Source organism: Zosterops lateralis (assembly GCF_965231275.1).
Source record: "Zosterops lateralis genome assembly, chromosome: 4".
Lineage (NCBI taxonomy): Eukaryota > Metazoa > Chordata > Aves > Passeriformes > Zosteropidae > Zosterops > Zosterops lateralis.
The window spans coordinates 59,211,103-59,226,642 of NC_139765.1; the positions used below are offsets into that span (position 1 = coordinate 59,211,103).

General features: G+C 37.5%; 1 protein-coding gene across 5 annotated transcripts in view; it reads right to left on the reverse strand.

The window, feature by feature from the left end:
• Positions 1-292: 292 nt before the first annotated feature.
• Positions 293-15,540, reverse strand: part of KIF21A (kinesin family member 21A) — an 87,622-nt gene continuing 72,374 nt past the window's right edge. For 3 of the 5 annotated variants that reach the window (XM_083859461.1, XM_083859463.1, XM_083859460.1), the window contains 7 exons: positions 13,232-13,368; positions 10,635-10,815; positions 10,119-10,283; positions 9,313-9,430; positions 6,239-6,409; positions 3,262-3,461; positions 293-1,536 (listed from right to left, as the gene is read on the reverse strand). In XM_083859461.1, the coding sequence (XP_083715587.1) occupies positions 1,443-1,536; positions 3,262-3,461; positions 6,239-6,409; positions 9,313-9,430; positions 10,119-10,283; positions 10,635-10,815; positions 13,232-13,368 (1,066 nt within the window). In that variant the 3' untranslated portion in view covers positions 293-1,442. Of the gene's footprint in view, positions 1,537-3,261; positions 3,462-6,238; positions 6,410-9,312; positions 9,431-10,118; positions 10,284-10,634; positions 10,816-13,231; positions 13,369-15,403; positions 15,443-15,540 lie in introns of all 5 variants that reach the window. The other 2 variants (XM_083859462.1, XM_083859464.1) reach the window with 1 other exon arrangement.

Here is a 15,540-nt window from a genome sequence, read left to right on the forward strand (position 1 = left end):
ATAAAGTACCCATGCAATAAGGTAAGAGAAGTGCCATCTCGTAGGAACAGCTGTCACCTGCTTCTGTACTGTTCTAAGTGTGAGGGAATCCCCCTAGGGTTCCCAAGTACTCTAAAAACACAAATAGTGGCCAAGGAGAACACAGACATGGGATACAAGAACAATATATGGGCTATAGTACCCACCAAGCTACTCTACTGCACTGTGTGAAATTGTGGGGTTTATATTCAACACATTTGCAAGGGAAGTGAATTTTTTATAAGGAAGTATGATGAACAAGGCAAAAAAGCAGTTCACATTCACATCTTTATTTTTTACCTACACAAGCTATAATTTACAGACTGGTATTTTCTGAAAAATAAAAACAAAACAACCAAAAAAAACCCTCAATATCCAAACACTGTTTCTGAATCTACATAAAATTTGCAGAATTTACAAATTAATATTCAGAGCAGTTGGGTAAATTATACATCCTTCCTCAGTATCCAGGTTCCAAGAGCTTTAAAAGTCATACAGGCACAAGATAAGATATTTTCTTTATACAACCATCTATTTACATAGCTTTTTCCAATATACGTGGTTCAGTTCTCAAAGTAACTGCCAAGGTTTGCAAAACAGTGTATTTAAAATACATTTAGCAGCATATAAAATTAGATAAAAAGGAAAGACAATTTGCTTTAAAAAAAGAAAATGTGAGATGATAGAAACAAATCCATAAGAAAAATAGATTAAGATATATCTGTCATGACATTAAGAACACCTAGTCATTGCAGAACATAGGCAAAACACAAATAAAACATAGCCATTTGTGGGCATTTGAGTTCTAGTCCTGAGCACAGAGTATACACAGCTGCACAACTTTGGTCAACACAGATTATATGCTATCAACACATAACTCATATGGCATTTGCTGTTAGCAGGATACAGCCATGTCAGGTAGATGTATCGTTAACAGCCTCTTCCCATCTATTATTCCCTCCACTTTCCTAACAACAGTGTAAGTGACCTTTAAAATCTTCAAACTGCCTCTCATAATCAAAGGCTTATTCCTGGGACACATTTCTTCCCCTGTTACCCTAAAATGCAAAACAGCTGATCATACTCATGAGTGAAATACAGCAGAGCACTTTTGTTATATATTTCAGGTTATAATTTTGAGATGGTCATTAGAGAAGACTGAATTCCAGTTAATTTAAACTGCAAGTATTATATATGCACACAAATTCAGCCATAATATATAGAGATACAGGTGACTGTTGAGACTCAAGCACGTTACCAAGAGGTTATTAAATACAGTACATATTTTAAGGACAGCAGGTCTAGTGGAAGAGTTCACACATTTTCAGTCCATTCCAGTCATCAGTGATTAACTAATAAACATGCAGCAAACTGCATAGAGTGCACCTCAAATTGATCAATGTATTCCTTTATCCTCCATGATTTCAATTACTGGCAAGATCTTCACTTGCATCTCCTGTATCTGATATTTGTCCATCTATTATATTTCGAGCTTTCCAGATCCTCACAGTACGATCACTGAAAACCAAAACAAAGCAATATTAGAGCACTGTAATTACACTGGGGAAGGAGTGAGGGCAAAGGGGGGGCAAGGGAAGCTTCCTTAAAAGCTTGAGTGTCATACTCAGAATGGTATGGTTGGCAAAATAACAGTTCTTTAATGGGCATGCAAGGATTATTCCACCTCTGGGAGACTTTGTAATCTAATATGTACAGCACTGAAAATTCCCTAACCTTATCACAGCACTGGCTATAACCTTTAACCATGTAAAAAAGTATAAAGACTTTATGCTGAAGGAAAGTAAAGAGGTGTCAGTCTATGATAAGAAAAAGTTAAAAAAGCACAGAACCACAAGACAATATGAAGTCCTAACTCTCCAACAAAAAATACCTAACAAACCCATTTGCAAGGTGCTATATAGCAATAACAGTGAGCTGACACTTAGAAGCCAAGACTGTAGTTCTGTACTTTTGGAAAAAAAAAAAAAATCACTATTTACACAGTTTTAAAGTATGTGTAAATAAAATACCACTTAGGATGTGTTACAAAATTGTATTATAATTTAGAAGTGAAATAAAGAGTTAGTCTTGTTAAACAGCAATTTATTCCCTGAAAGGAAAGTTATGAATTTCTCATAAACATTAATTTGAGTGACTAGCCAACGCTGATTCATATATTCCTCACAACCCCCTTTGCGACAGTTAAAAGTGTTTTCTGACTTGTGCCTTCATTTCACTGTAAATTGTTAGAAACACTCTAAATTTTTAAGCCCACTAAATTTTAGCGCTAGAAATACCAAAAGGCTGATTTTTTTTTATGACAAAAAGCCCAATGAATTTCAAATGCATGTATGTTCTAAATGGATTATTAATCTTTAAGCAAACAGAGACATAAGCTTTGACATCTCTACCCCTACCTATTAGTGCTTAAACGTAAAACCTGACCATCAAATATGAAAACTTTGGCAACTTTGAAATCCTGCTATGACTCAGAAAGACCTGTTTCTAATTCAGAAGCTTCCACTATTGGCACAAGAACGTAATACATCAGCTTTCACAGCTCCTGTGCTCAGACTTCACCACAAAGAGGCTCTGTTGCTGTCTCCTGCACACTCTCCATAACAAGGTGTTTTTCTTGGTCAATTCCCCTGAAGTTTCAGGTGCTCAAATTGCTCACTTTTACTAAGAAAACAAATATTCAAATCAATGTGTTTACAGTACAGTAGGATGGCTTACAAAGCTTCTGCTGTATGCCAGCACTTAAAAACAAACCAACCAACAAACCAACAGCCATATGCCATGGCTTTTAGGAGAATTTGCACAGGTCAGGAATGAGTCCTACCAGGAAATAGTCCAACTCCAGAGATAAGCTTTTAAAGTTCTCAAGTACTGCCAAATTCTCCCTGCCATTCCGTAGATCAGTGGTCTCCAAACTTTTTTTGATCCTGCACTCCTATGACTAAAATTTTTAAAGCCTACACTGCCATTTATTAATTATATACACATACCATTGAATTCTAATAATTTATTCCAGCACCCCACTGGATCATGTTGTGCATCCCCTAGGGTGCAAGCATCTCACGTTGGAGATGGCTGCGATAGATATTAGCACTAAGGAGCATGGACTGGACAAGGTCTCCTGATGCTTTCTATGAAGTGACTTACACATGTCCTAAACACATGTGCATGGACATAATTCTAGCAGGGGACACAGAAAAGAAAGATTCATGGAAAAGAACTCACTCTGCTGCTGTAAAAATCTGGCTGGAGTTGGTGCAGATGGCATTTATAGGGCTGTCATGTCCCTTCATCTCTGCAATGGGTGCAAAGGTATCCACGTTCCAGAGCTTGAGGGTGCCTCCCCTGCAGCCGCTGAGCAGAACCGGCACACCAGGCACCAAGCCAAGAGCACAAACCCAGTCCTTATGAGCATTAGGAACTTGCTGAAAGAGAGAAGGCAGGCACACAAGTCTCACAGGGCTGCAAAAAATTCTGGAGGAACAAGCTCAGAAGTGGAAAAATCCCAAGTCGTAAGCCTGATTCCTGTCCTGCAGCAGTTTTGCCACATGGCTCTGGGTGGCTTCTGCACCTTTAGAGCAAGGAGAGTGCTAACTTCCAAGAGTGTATCTTTTTGTGAAATTGTATTGCAAAATAAGAAGAAAACCTAATATGCACAATTGACCTAATGTGGAACAGAAACCAGTTTAAGATAATACAAAGTGTGCATGTTTTCAAATGTATATTTGAATGCATTTTTGAACATATGGTATCTGTGTTATGTTTCAAGCCTGTAAAACTGCTATAAAACACATAAAAAGAAAATCCAAAATACAGCACAAAAATACACCAGGGAAACAGAAACTGTTTCTGTATTTGGCTTTTTTCTTTCTTCTTTCCCCACTACACATTACAAATTGATTTTGTGATGTTGCACTTCACAGAAACACATTAATTCTTTATTGAGGAAGGGCACTAAAAATGTTCTAATTCAGAAAGCAAAATGCTGCACAGACCAGCTGAGAACAACATCTTTTTTTATTTGTTCTCAAATTTATTTGTTCTCACAAATAAACAAATTGGGAAAAACAAAAATATGGAGAAATTATAGTCCAAATTTTGTCTTTTGGGGATACCAAAAGTGGCTTTTCTCCAGTTCAGTTTGGTAAGAATTACTTTGCTTTGCCGCATTGCTCATAATGGAGTACATTCAGATTTCTAGGATCACCTTGGTGTTTCATCTATAATATAAACAGCTACCACAGCACTGGGAGTCTGGTTCTGCAGCACTTCATAAAACTGGGAGCAGGGGTGGTTGTGGTTCTTATAAATTTTGCCACAGCAGGGTTTTGTGCCTTGGGATGTGTAACACCAAATGAGGTAGACAATCTCCAAATTCTTTTGAATAGCATGTTTGTTAAGGGATTTTCATCAACTATAGAGGATCAGACCTGGTCAACATGTGTATGCCAAACCAGGACCTCAGATGCAACATTAGCATTTATGCTGTAAAGCAGCTTGGCTCTGATCTGGTTGCTGGGTAGATTAAGGAGAGCGGCTGTTCAATCTGCAACTTTGGAGGTTTTGAAAAACTCAGCTGGGCAAGGCCTTAAGAAACCAGACCTAACCACAAAGTTGGCCTTAGACCAGCAGGACAACTTCACATTGTGTGACTTCCAGTGGGCCCTTCTATTCTGAATTATCATACGATTAGAAAAGTAACAGCACTTCTCATTCCCTAAAAAAGGCAATGAATAAAAATTATTTATATTCTGTCAAATGCTTCAGTCTTACCTCCTTGAAAAACATACAGCATTTTATAGAAATAGAAATAAAAAGTAAGACTAAAATGTGAGACTATTCTTATCAAGTTCTACTCTTAAAACTAACAAACAGCGGGAGGCAAAGTAGAGAAATTATGAAATGCACATATACCAAAAGAAAAACAAGAAAAGTGATATAACTAGTCCAATTTACATACTTCTTCACCTCAATCCTGTACTCTTTCTGATGTTAAATTAATTGCAATAGCAAAAATGCATATTGCGTAATATTTTAAAGAGCCTAAAAGGAGTGAAGACACTTCTTAGAACTTTAAAGAAGTCATTCTGAAAATACAAAATCAGGAGAGAGTTTGATAAAGGCTGCTTAGTACATTTTTCTGGACAGACAGATGTGAGGGCAGATGTCTCAATATGGCCACATGAATACTTTCTCTAAGAAGCTAAATTTATGAATCTTTATTTTAACTGTGAAGTCTTCATAGTATTCTGAAAAGGAACTGGACAACTTTGAATGAAGGCCACGAAAGTCTATATATTTACGGAATACTAAGTATGCCCATATAGAAATTTTCCTTTTGAAGTAGCCAGTCCATTATTTTCTCATGTCACAATACTTTAAAATTCTATTTGTTCCCTTGCTATCAGTCTGAATATTAAATGCATGCTCCTCCTTTCCCTAAAACTTATTGCAAAACCAGCACTCTCTTCTGGTATTTGTTTTTCTGCCTTCCAGTTCTCGCTCTGTCTCAAGTTAAATAATCACAACTATACCTCAAGAACCTCTCATAAGACCTAGAAGAATAAATCAGCTTATAGCAGGTAGGCAAAAATCAAAGTTCTTCCTGCCAAAAAAATTGCAAATTCCCTGGATTTGAGGTCCTTTTACACTCACTCCCTTTTTTTTCCTTTTGACATAAGGAAAAATATACAGCTAATGTGTTCTGGCAGCAAGCATTATTATGAGTGTGTTGTATACATCATGTAACAAATGCACTGTATAAGGAGATGAATCTAAGGTCTAAGACTGGGTGGAGCAAGATAGGGTGTAAAACCTCTATACAAGAACATTTTCTGATCTAAAGTATTGTTTCTCATTAATGAGTTCTCAATCCAAGTCCATGATAAGTATCCAATGATTCCAGTCACAGATGAGGCAAATGCTGCTTTTATTCTGAAGCAGAAAAAATAAACCCCACGTACTCAGAGCTAAAACAGGATAACCACTTCATCAGAATTTTCTGATGCTACACGCACAGAAAAGCAACTGCATGTAAAGATCAAGCATATTATTGATTTCTTCCTTAGTCAGTGCTCTATGCCTTCCCTATTAAAAGCATCAGTGTCTATGTGAACAGTCATTGTATGAGCCTGAACATTTATACAGCCTGAAAACAATTCTACAGCGTGACTATCACAGCAGTCATGATTTTTTTCATTACCTGAAGAAGGTCTTTTTGAGACAAATCCCATTTCTTAATTCCATTATCTCTCGATCCACTAAAAAGGTTATCTCCCATAATAGCAAGTGCTTCAATGCCATCATAATGAGGAGGTTCAAAATTGTGTGTAGGACTTACGCTTCCAAGAGCCCCTTCAGTCACATCAAACATCTAAAATAAATAATAAAATACATTATGTGAAATTTTCTGCCATCTAACCTGCCTAAAATTCATGCAGCAAATAACTTTAGGGAAAAAAACTTGGTAAGTCTTATTACAGGCCACTGCATCACGATGTATATTTGACAGAATTTATCTACCAGAACCACTCCTTTCTCCTCTTCCACCTCTTTCTTGAAGTGGGAATACTCCACTGACTTCAGAGAAGACTGCTCTGTGAAGAAGTACTACTACTTCAGTATCACATGCACAGTAGCTTCACAGGAAGGGCCCATATGTACCCTCTGTGGTGGGCTAGAGAAACAAAGCTCATGAGTGAGCTTGGGAAGCATAACTCACACTGGGAGAATTGCACAGGTAATTAGCTTCAGAAAGTGGCATTAATATATTTTTCTGGACAAGTTGTTTTGGTAAGGGTTACATAATTTTACACACTGATGCTTTTCATGGACTAGACACACCTCTCTCCTTGCCTGTTGTCCAAGGATGAGGTGTTAAAACAGACTCTTTAAGTAAGGTTGTTTTAATAAATTTAAGCCATAACCAATCCCATCAGGTTTTGTTCCTTGAGCTGCAGTGTAAGCAACTCTGATTCATTTTACATTGTAGGCTGCCAGAATTCACCCAGTGAGACTAAGCTGAAAGAACAGATGAGCTGTAACTTTTTAAACCACCAGCTCCGTTTCACAAGCAAATGTCAAACTTCATCCTCTATTATTTGCTCTTTATTGGCCTTTTAGAATGAATAAGCTTGACAATAGAAAAGGGAGAGCTTGGCAGTGTAGAATAATACCTTGTGAGCTAAAGGTATTTTAAAATCAGTTACTGCATTCAATTAACATGCATCAGTTCCAATTGCAACAAAAAATTCAATGATAAACCAGAAAAATCAGTTAACTAGAGATGACTAATATTACTGACTCAGTAGACAAGACAGTTTCCTGTGGCATGACAGTACCTCTCACCAGACCTGGTAGCCCAACAGACCTACCCATGCACAGAATCACAGATTGTTAAGGAGTTAAAATGGACCTTAAAGATCACCTAGTCCCAACCCCTCTTCAGTAGTAGGAACACCTCCCACTATACTAGGCTGCTCAAGGCCTTATCCAGCTTGACTTTGAACACTACCAGCATTGGGGGATCCACAACCTCATTGGGCAACCTGTTTTGGTGTCTCACCACCTTCACAGTGAAAAATTTCATCCTAATATCATAACCTAAATTTTTCCTTTTTCAATCTGTACCCATTACTCCTTGTTTTGTCAGTACAGTTCCTGATGAAGATTCCCCTTCTGGCTTCTCTGTAAGCCACCCTCTTCTGACCCTTATGAGGTCTCTACATAATCTTCTCTTTTCAGGGCTGAGCAGAAGCACTGAGAATTCATAGACAGCTGCACTGACTATGCACATACAGATCATTTATACTATCCCAAGTGGCTTGACAATTCTGGAGGCATTCACTTTGGAGAACACACACTACTTGGAAGCACATAGAAATGGCTGAAATATCTCTGGACATTCTAGTGGTGTAAGTCAAGATGCAGACAAACTTAGGAGGAGATACGTAGCCTGGCCACGGAGAAGGAATACAAGAAGGACAAATAAACTTCTCTGACTGTTGACAGTTTGGCTTTCCAAAAGCTCTTCATCTCCTTGCTTGTCACATGAGTTCCCAGCATGACAAACTTGCATTACAAGATCACATCATATTGTTCCCACTGAGGTTCTTCACTCATTACAGTGCCAGGATGGCAGCTCATAACTAACCCAATATTCTGAACTGTGCAGGGAAGTGATTCTCAGAGTGTCTGCCTCTGTCTCCCCTTTGCCTAAGAATTCCCTGGCCTCTAACCATAGGGACACTGCTGACAGGATTCAAATCCACTTCAAGCCCAAGCTGTTAAACTATCCACCAGCCTTTCAGGCAGTTTTTTTGCATCTGGTACAGTGCACAGCCAAGCATCCAAGAATTGCAGAATAATAGGAAAGCCCACACAGGTTCTGGATTCTGGATCCTGCTCCAGAACTGTGTTCATACACTTTTTCCAGTGTGTGAGAAGAACAGAACAAAGCGTATCCCCTCATAACAAGCTAGGGTTTCTTGGTCATTCTCTCTTTGGCCTCATGCATCACACATTCTTTGCCGTGTGAGGGTCAGCTTTATGGATGATCTACAATGCCTTGCCTCTGGCGATTTGGTGTAGCCCTGAGAAATAGGAGCCTGTGGGCTCAAATACCCACTGGCTGAGGTGAGCCACAAAAAAAAAAAAAAAAAAAAAAAAAAAAAAAAAAAAAAAAAAAAAAAAAGGAGAGAGAGGAGAGAGAGAGAAAAATAAGCCCCTCCTCCCAAAAAACAGATTCCATATCGTTAATTATTCACAATTCCAAGAAGGAGAAAAGTACATGGCCACCTTGGCTGAGAAGTGCTGACCTTGCTGTCCTCCCCACTGCAGAACACAGGTAACACTTCAGAAAGAGCCTGAGCTAAACTCTGGACTCTTATGTGAGGAACACACAGGGTGTCTCTGCTGAAACAATTAGGTCTGCATTCCAAAACAGAGGCACTGACTTCAGATACTTTAAAGGACTAAATGTTACCTAAAAGTAGGTGTTATGAATATTTCTCCAATACTTTGCACACCTGATATCCAATTTAATGGGGATTAAGAAAAAAACTTAACTAGAAACAACCATGCATCCATCTTCCTTGGTGAAAGGAAAAAGGCACAGAAATGGTAAGTGTTTATTATCACTGAATATTATTCATGATCTATGACTGGTGAAATATTTTCATCTTGGCTGTCACACATTGTAGATGTAAGCGACTTCTGCTGAAGCCTGCATCCCATGCTGATGTGCTAAGTTAAAATAACCAAATACTAGTGGTTTACCTTTATATAATGATCCTTTGAACCAGTGACAATAAGATCTTGTCCATTGGAAATCTGATCGACAGTAAGGCACATAACAGGACCCTGGTGACCAGTTAGCTTTCCTGTAGACTGAAATCTTTGAGGATAAGAGAGGAAATGAGGACTTGTTAATTTTTCATATATCTACTATAGACCATAGCACAGTTTCTGACAGAATGGATCTTTTTATTTTCCCTGTCTTCAGTACTTATCCCCTGGTTTACCTACCCTCTATTGTTCATATCCATGGATAAATATAAAAATCTACATTAAATACAACAAACCCCCTCTATTTATGAAAAATAAGCACTAAAACATTTTAAAGTGAAGATCAGTCAGTCCCCTCATGAGTATTTCCTGTATTTTGAATGCACTCTTTGGGAGCAGATTCTGTTTGTTAAAGTGTAATTATAGTGCAGCTATCATAATTCCATATTATATTACACTATTTCCATTGGCTTCCATCATCTCATCAATAATTACTAGTCAGGATTCCCATATTCACTTTACAAGAGTGTGTTTTGTAGTGCCTGTCAAACAAAACATTGTGTTTTTCCAGTAATTTTTACTGAAATGATTCACCACAACCTCAACACATGAGAAAATCATTATTTTGGTAACCGCCACAGATAGATTAGCTGATCTGTAACTGATACCATATTTTGCCCAGGTATGGACAGTAACATATAGAAGAAACACTTCACTGACTGTTTCATGTGCACAACTTTGCTGCCTATGCACGTGTCACCACCTAAAGAACATCCCCTTCAGCTGGTGTTTAGTACCTTTTCAGGTCCCACATCCTCACTGAGTTTCCAGCAGCTGCATAGAGGAATGTGCCAGTTGGATTTAGTGCAATTTGATTGATCTGGTTCTCTCCAGCTGGGATAGCAACTGTTCTGTTAGTACTTCCTGAACACACATCAGCAGGCATAGCTTGGCCTGAAGACCTGAGTACAGAGGAGGAAAAAAAGGAAAAAAAATAGAAAAAACCCCAAGTTCTATAGTTTGTTTGCCATACTTTGTATACTCTCTAAAAACAAGCCTATTTCACTGAGCATAAAAGGCTATAAGCCAATTATGAATACTGAACATCTGATAAAATTCTATATGCAATTTTTTTTTCTGTTCCCATATATTACTGGTGCCCCATAATGACTTAGCCTGAACATGAAAAGAGTGCTTCCATTCCCAACAGTGTACTTATATTACACTGTGCTGCAATATTGAATTAAATATAATAAAATTTATCTAAAACTAAGACTCATTTGAATGCTTCATCTGAGGTTCAGCACACTCACGTCAACGTCCGAATGCACTTTGCAGAATCTCTGATGTCCCACACCTTGATATAGGAGGTTGAAACTGTGAAGACCAGGCTAGTGTAATTGCAGTATTTAATAGAAACTACATTATTTGGATGACCCCCTAAAGACATAATCTCTTGTCCAGTTACCAGATTCCAGACTTTACAGGTACGATCTAAATAAAGACAAAAAAAAAAAGGGAAATATTAACAATAATAAATAAAATTTAAAAAAACTGAAAAAAATCTCATATTTTCCCTAAACTCAGTTATAATTAAAAAAAAAAAGTACCCACATTCATTTGCACTCCTACATTTTCCTCCATTTCTGTAGATACAGCAGAAAAACAAGTAAATTAAGGAGGTGTTAAAAAATACACATAGTCATCCATCTATCATTATCATCAAAAGTAAGCAAGGTTAATCATTAAATGCGCATTCAAGATCTGCATATTACCTCCCAAGCATTTTAAAAGGATAAAAATCTCAAGGGAAGTGAAAATACAGACAATTTAGAGGCTGTAAAGTGTGGATGATGATAGATGAACAGAAGAATCCAATTTTTAATTTGGAAATTTCTTATCAAAAACATAGCTCACAATGAGTTTTGAGGCTTAGTATGGCTGAGTTCTGACTACCACAACAAAAGTACAAAGGTGAGAAGGGATCCAAATTCTTCAGTGTATTGGGGCCACTGAAAATCCCAGCAGAGAGTGCTTTAGTCACTGTTTTGATTTGGTAGCAAAGGAAATTAAATACTGCAACCTTTTATGTGTTAAAATCCCAAATGCATAGAAGTTTTCAAGGAATCTGCAAAGCTACTGGCAAAAACAGGAAACTCTCCTTGCTGCACTATATCTGTATCACTGTATCACTCCATGTGTTTTAGACATACATTTATACTGAAATAAATACTGGAAGGATGAAGAGAAAGTTTCATGTATAGACTCTAGTTATGATAGCATGAAGGTAAGTATAGCAAGACCTGTCTGCCACTTTAAAACACCAACTAACCAAGATCAAAGATCTGCAATGCACAGGAGAGTTTACTGGCATTTCTGAATTTGTCTGCAAGTATTATCTGATGTCAGTGAGCCAAGACTTTCTGCTTCAGCAACAATTTCCAAATGACTTACCCTTTTTTAATTAAACAACTGTCTACACTCTTGAGTAAAAGTGTACTTGGTAAACTCCCCTCAAAAATATATACAGGAAAAACTCTCCCATAAGTTTAAGAAACTAGAATATGACTTCAAAAAAGTAAACATTTGCAACATCTGCATACATCCGTAAAAAAACCACTAAATTACCAAACCTTTTGAATACAAATCTAGATGTAAAATAAAATTTTAAAGCACACCCTTTTTTCCTCACATAGCCACTAACATTCAAAATCTCAACAGAAATCAACTAAGTATTATTTACAAAATCTAAATCAATGTCCTTTTTTTCCAATTGCATATACTTGCACAAATGTTGAAATGTTGGCTTAAAACTTAAAATCAAAAGTTTGCCAATGTACTCCAAGTGTCATTTGGTATTTTTAACAGCCAGCTAGTAAAACAGCCACAGAAACCATACCTAAATATTAGCAGTGGAAGACCTGCATCTGATGGGGTTGTCAACTATGCTAATACAGGGATAAAAGGGATGTCCTGAAACTTCAAAACTTATTTATTACATGAACTAGTGAAAAGGAGAATCTCCCTGTCAACAGGTGTTAACTTCTTCCCAGCCACTCTAGTTCACCTTAGCTTTGATACTTTCAGAAAAAAAAGTCTGCCATAGTTTCAGCAGCACAACTAAGAACATAACAAGTCCTTTACCGTAAGTGCTTTATGTGAAAAAACCCAGAGAAAAAGCACAACATACAAAAATCACTTTTTAAGCAATATTAAAATAGCTGTTTGTGAAAAGTAACAGTTGAACTCTGGTGGCCTCTGGTGGTATCTTTAAGCCAAACTGGGCAATGACAATGGAAATTCACTACAGACAGGAGGAAAATGTTTTCTTCAAAACACTGCTTCTATCAGTTTGAGAAGTTTATAGAGTGACTGCACCATCCAGTAAGGACTTAGAGACTACAAAAATTTCAGGCCCTCCCACACCTGCCGTACAGTTCTTATAATAACGAAGGACAGGCAACAAGATGCACAGAGGAAGCAGAAGACATCCCCAGATGATGAAGACAGCTTGAAGAACCAACTATGGCATGAAGGATATTCAAACTCTGTGCAGTAGAGTCAAACGTGTGCCAGTTCCCACCTCCACCCTTACCCTGAAGTTATTACTTTGCATTGTATATCATGTGTATACATGCTACCCATGACTGCTACCATCATATCACTCAACAAATGTTAATGTTACTGCTTTTTGTGGTTTTCCACTACGAACAAGCAGCCAAATACTACACACTGGAGTTAGAAACCTGTAGATAATTACTGGAAATCCTTCTTCAGCTTATGTTGAGAAACAGACCCTTAGAATTTTCCACTGTGTTTACAGCACTAAGCACAAATTGAGAATTTCACAACACTCCAAGTTGTCAAAGCAGCCTCTTTAGGCAGCAGAGATGCACAGAGCTTGCCCAACCTTTAGATCCAGTGAAGAGAAGATCATCAGTTGCATCAACGCAAAGCACAGCCTTGGTGTGTCCCTCAGCTGTATAGATACACTGAAGGGGGGATGATCGGATGCCTTTTGAAGCAGGAAATGGGTTAATTATCCCCCTAAAGAAAAAAAGGAATGTGAGTTGGGCATAGTAACAGATACAGATGAAATTAATTTACTTGAGTGTAGGGGAAAAAAAATTAATCTAGTGTTCTTAGATGTGAGGGCAGAATAGCTGAATGCCTTTCATAAACTATGTAAAGATTTTTACTATTTAGCCTCAACACATGTCAACTCTTGACTGTAAGTTAAAGGAAATGGCATACAAAAACAAACAAATGAAAAGACAACAAGGTGCTAAATGCTGGGTACATGGCAAAGTCTGCAAAATGCTGAACAAACCAGGAGACTTAAAGTTTCTCTATGCCCGAGATCAACCATAGCCCATCTTATTCTAAACAGCAGAATTTGAAAAATGGAGCAAATGTAACGTGCACTGCCAATTCCAAACTCAGCATGCATTTCATATCATCTGCATTCTATGGGCAGACACAGAGAACTGCTGTTAATTCCTGTGCCTGAAGAAGGTTCCCGCTGCACCCTGTACCCAACAACATGCTCATGCTCAAATGGCCAAAAGGGAGGATCATTGGAATGCTGACACCCCAGAGGAATCTTCCTAGGAAACTTTCAGCTAATTGTGTGGTGATGCCAAAAGACTAACCCACCTGAAAAAAATGCCTCACAATTCATTACCAAACAAAAAATACTAGCAGTCTAAAATCCCAGGCATACAATTGCACACACACAAACCCTTTTATTTCTGTGAAGTGTAGAAAAGCCTCAAGGTAATACCCAAAACATGCAAAACAGTTGTGACCTGGCCAGCTTGCAATTATGACAGTGTCATGCACTTTTGGGAATCACACACGCAACTGTGAGGAAAAGGAACTAAACCATAGCCCTTATCTCATCAAAGCAAAACAAAACCAAAAGTATCAGATGCTTTAGGAAAATGTAAAAATCTTGTAATATTCTCGAGAAGTTTCCTATAGGAAGAAAAAAGTCCTTTATGATACAAGCTAATTTTGTGACAACTGGTTAGTTTATCTAGTTATACTAAAATTATGATTTTAAACATTTTTACAGCTCAGGATATCTTCACTCATATAATTCATTACTCCTCAGCAATCCTTTTACATATTTTACTAGTATTAATAGCGTTTTAAATTGTTTAACATTATCTTCCTCATTTTGGAAAGGCATTCATCTTTCATCTGCACCATTTTATGTTTTAAAAAAACCAGGAACAGTTTGCTTTTTAACTAATTTAGGTATCTATGCTTTTGTTTTCTAGCATCACACTAAACTAACTACTGAATTTCTCTGTAGTATTCCCTAGTAGATCATGCTGCCTCTGAACCGAGTTATCCCTCCTGCTGTTCTCACCCACTCAACTCCATGACAAGCCATGTAAAATACATGTCCTGGAGCTATTTTTCTACCTATGTGCAGTGTTCTAAAATCTACAGACAAAAAAACACTACAACTGTTACAATGACCAGACAAAGCCACCATCACGTTATTGGCAGTTCTTTGACTGTCCTTCTCTAGATAAACTAACTTTTTACTGGGTACCAAAGTCCTCTAACCCACAGGGTTAGGCAACAGAGTGGCGACATTTCTTTCATCTCTTAAGTCCCTGTGCATTCTCTCAGAAAGACATAGTAAAAATCTACTCATTTTTATTTACACTAGGATTTCATTTTTATGATCAAAGTGTACAACAGAAAAAGAAAAAGAAAAATAAGTAGAGAAGCAGATAAAACATAAGAAACTGTCTGCCCCTATTTTTTTTATTTTTTTTTTTTAAGAAAACAAAGAGAGAAACAATGTGTCTAAGGAAATATTTACACCATACTTCAGTTACAATTAAAATACCTGTCATGCTCAACAATGATAAAAAAACACCCTAAAAAAGGAGAGGGGGAGACATGCTGGACCAAAATCTCAGATATTTAATGTTCTGTCAAAAAGCAAAAGAAACAATGCACAGGTATCAGGAAAAATCATGCAGCAAAATGAAATGCCTTAAGAACTGGAATAACTTTGGTGAGAGATGCCAAGAAAACAGAAAAGAGAAAGAGAGAGTACCTTTGTACCTCCGACAGAGAGGAATCACTTTCATCAGACCTACAATCAACAGTGGTGGAATTGTGAGGAGAAAGAATATAGGTATCAGCAAAGGAACGCCTCCATATGAGAAGAACAAACAACAGCATGGGCAACTC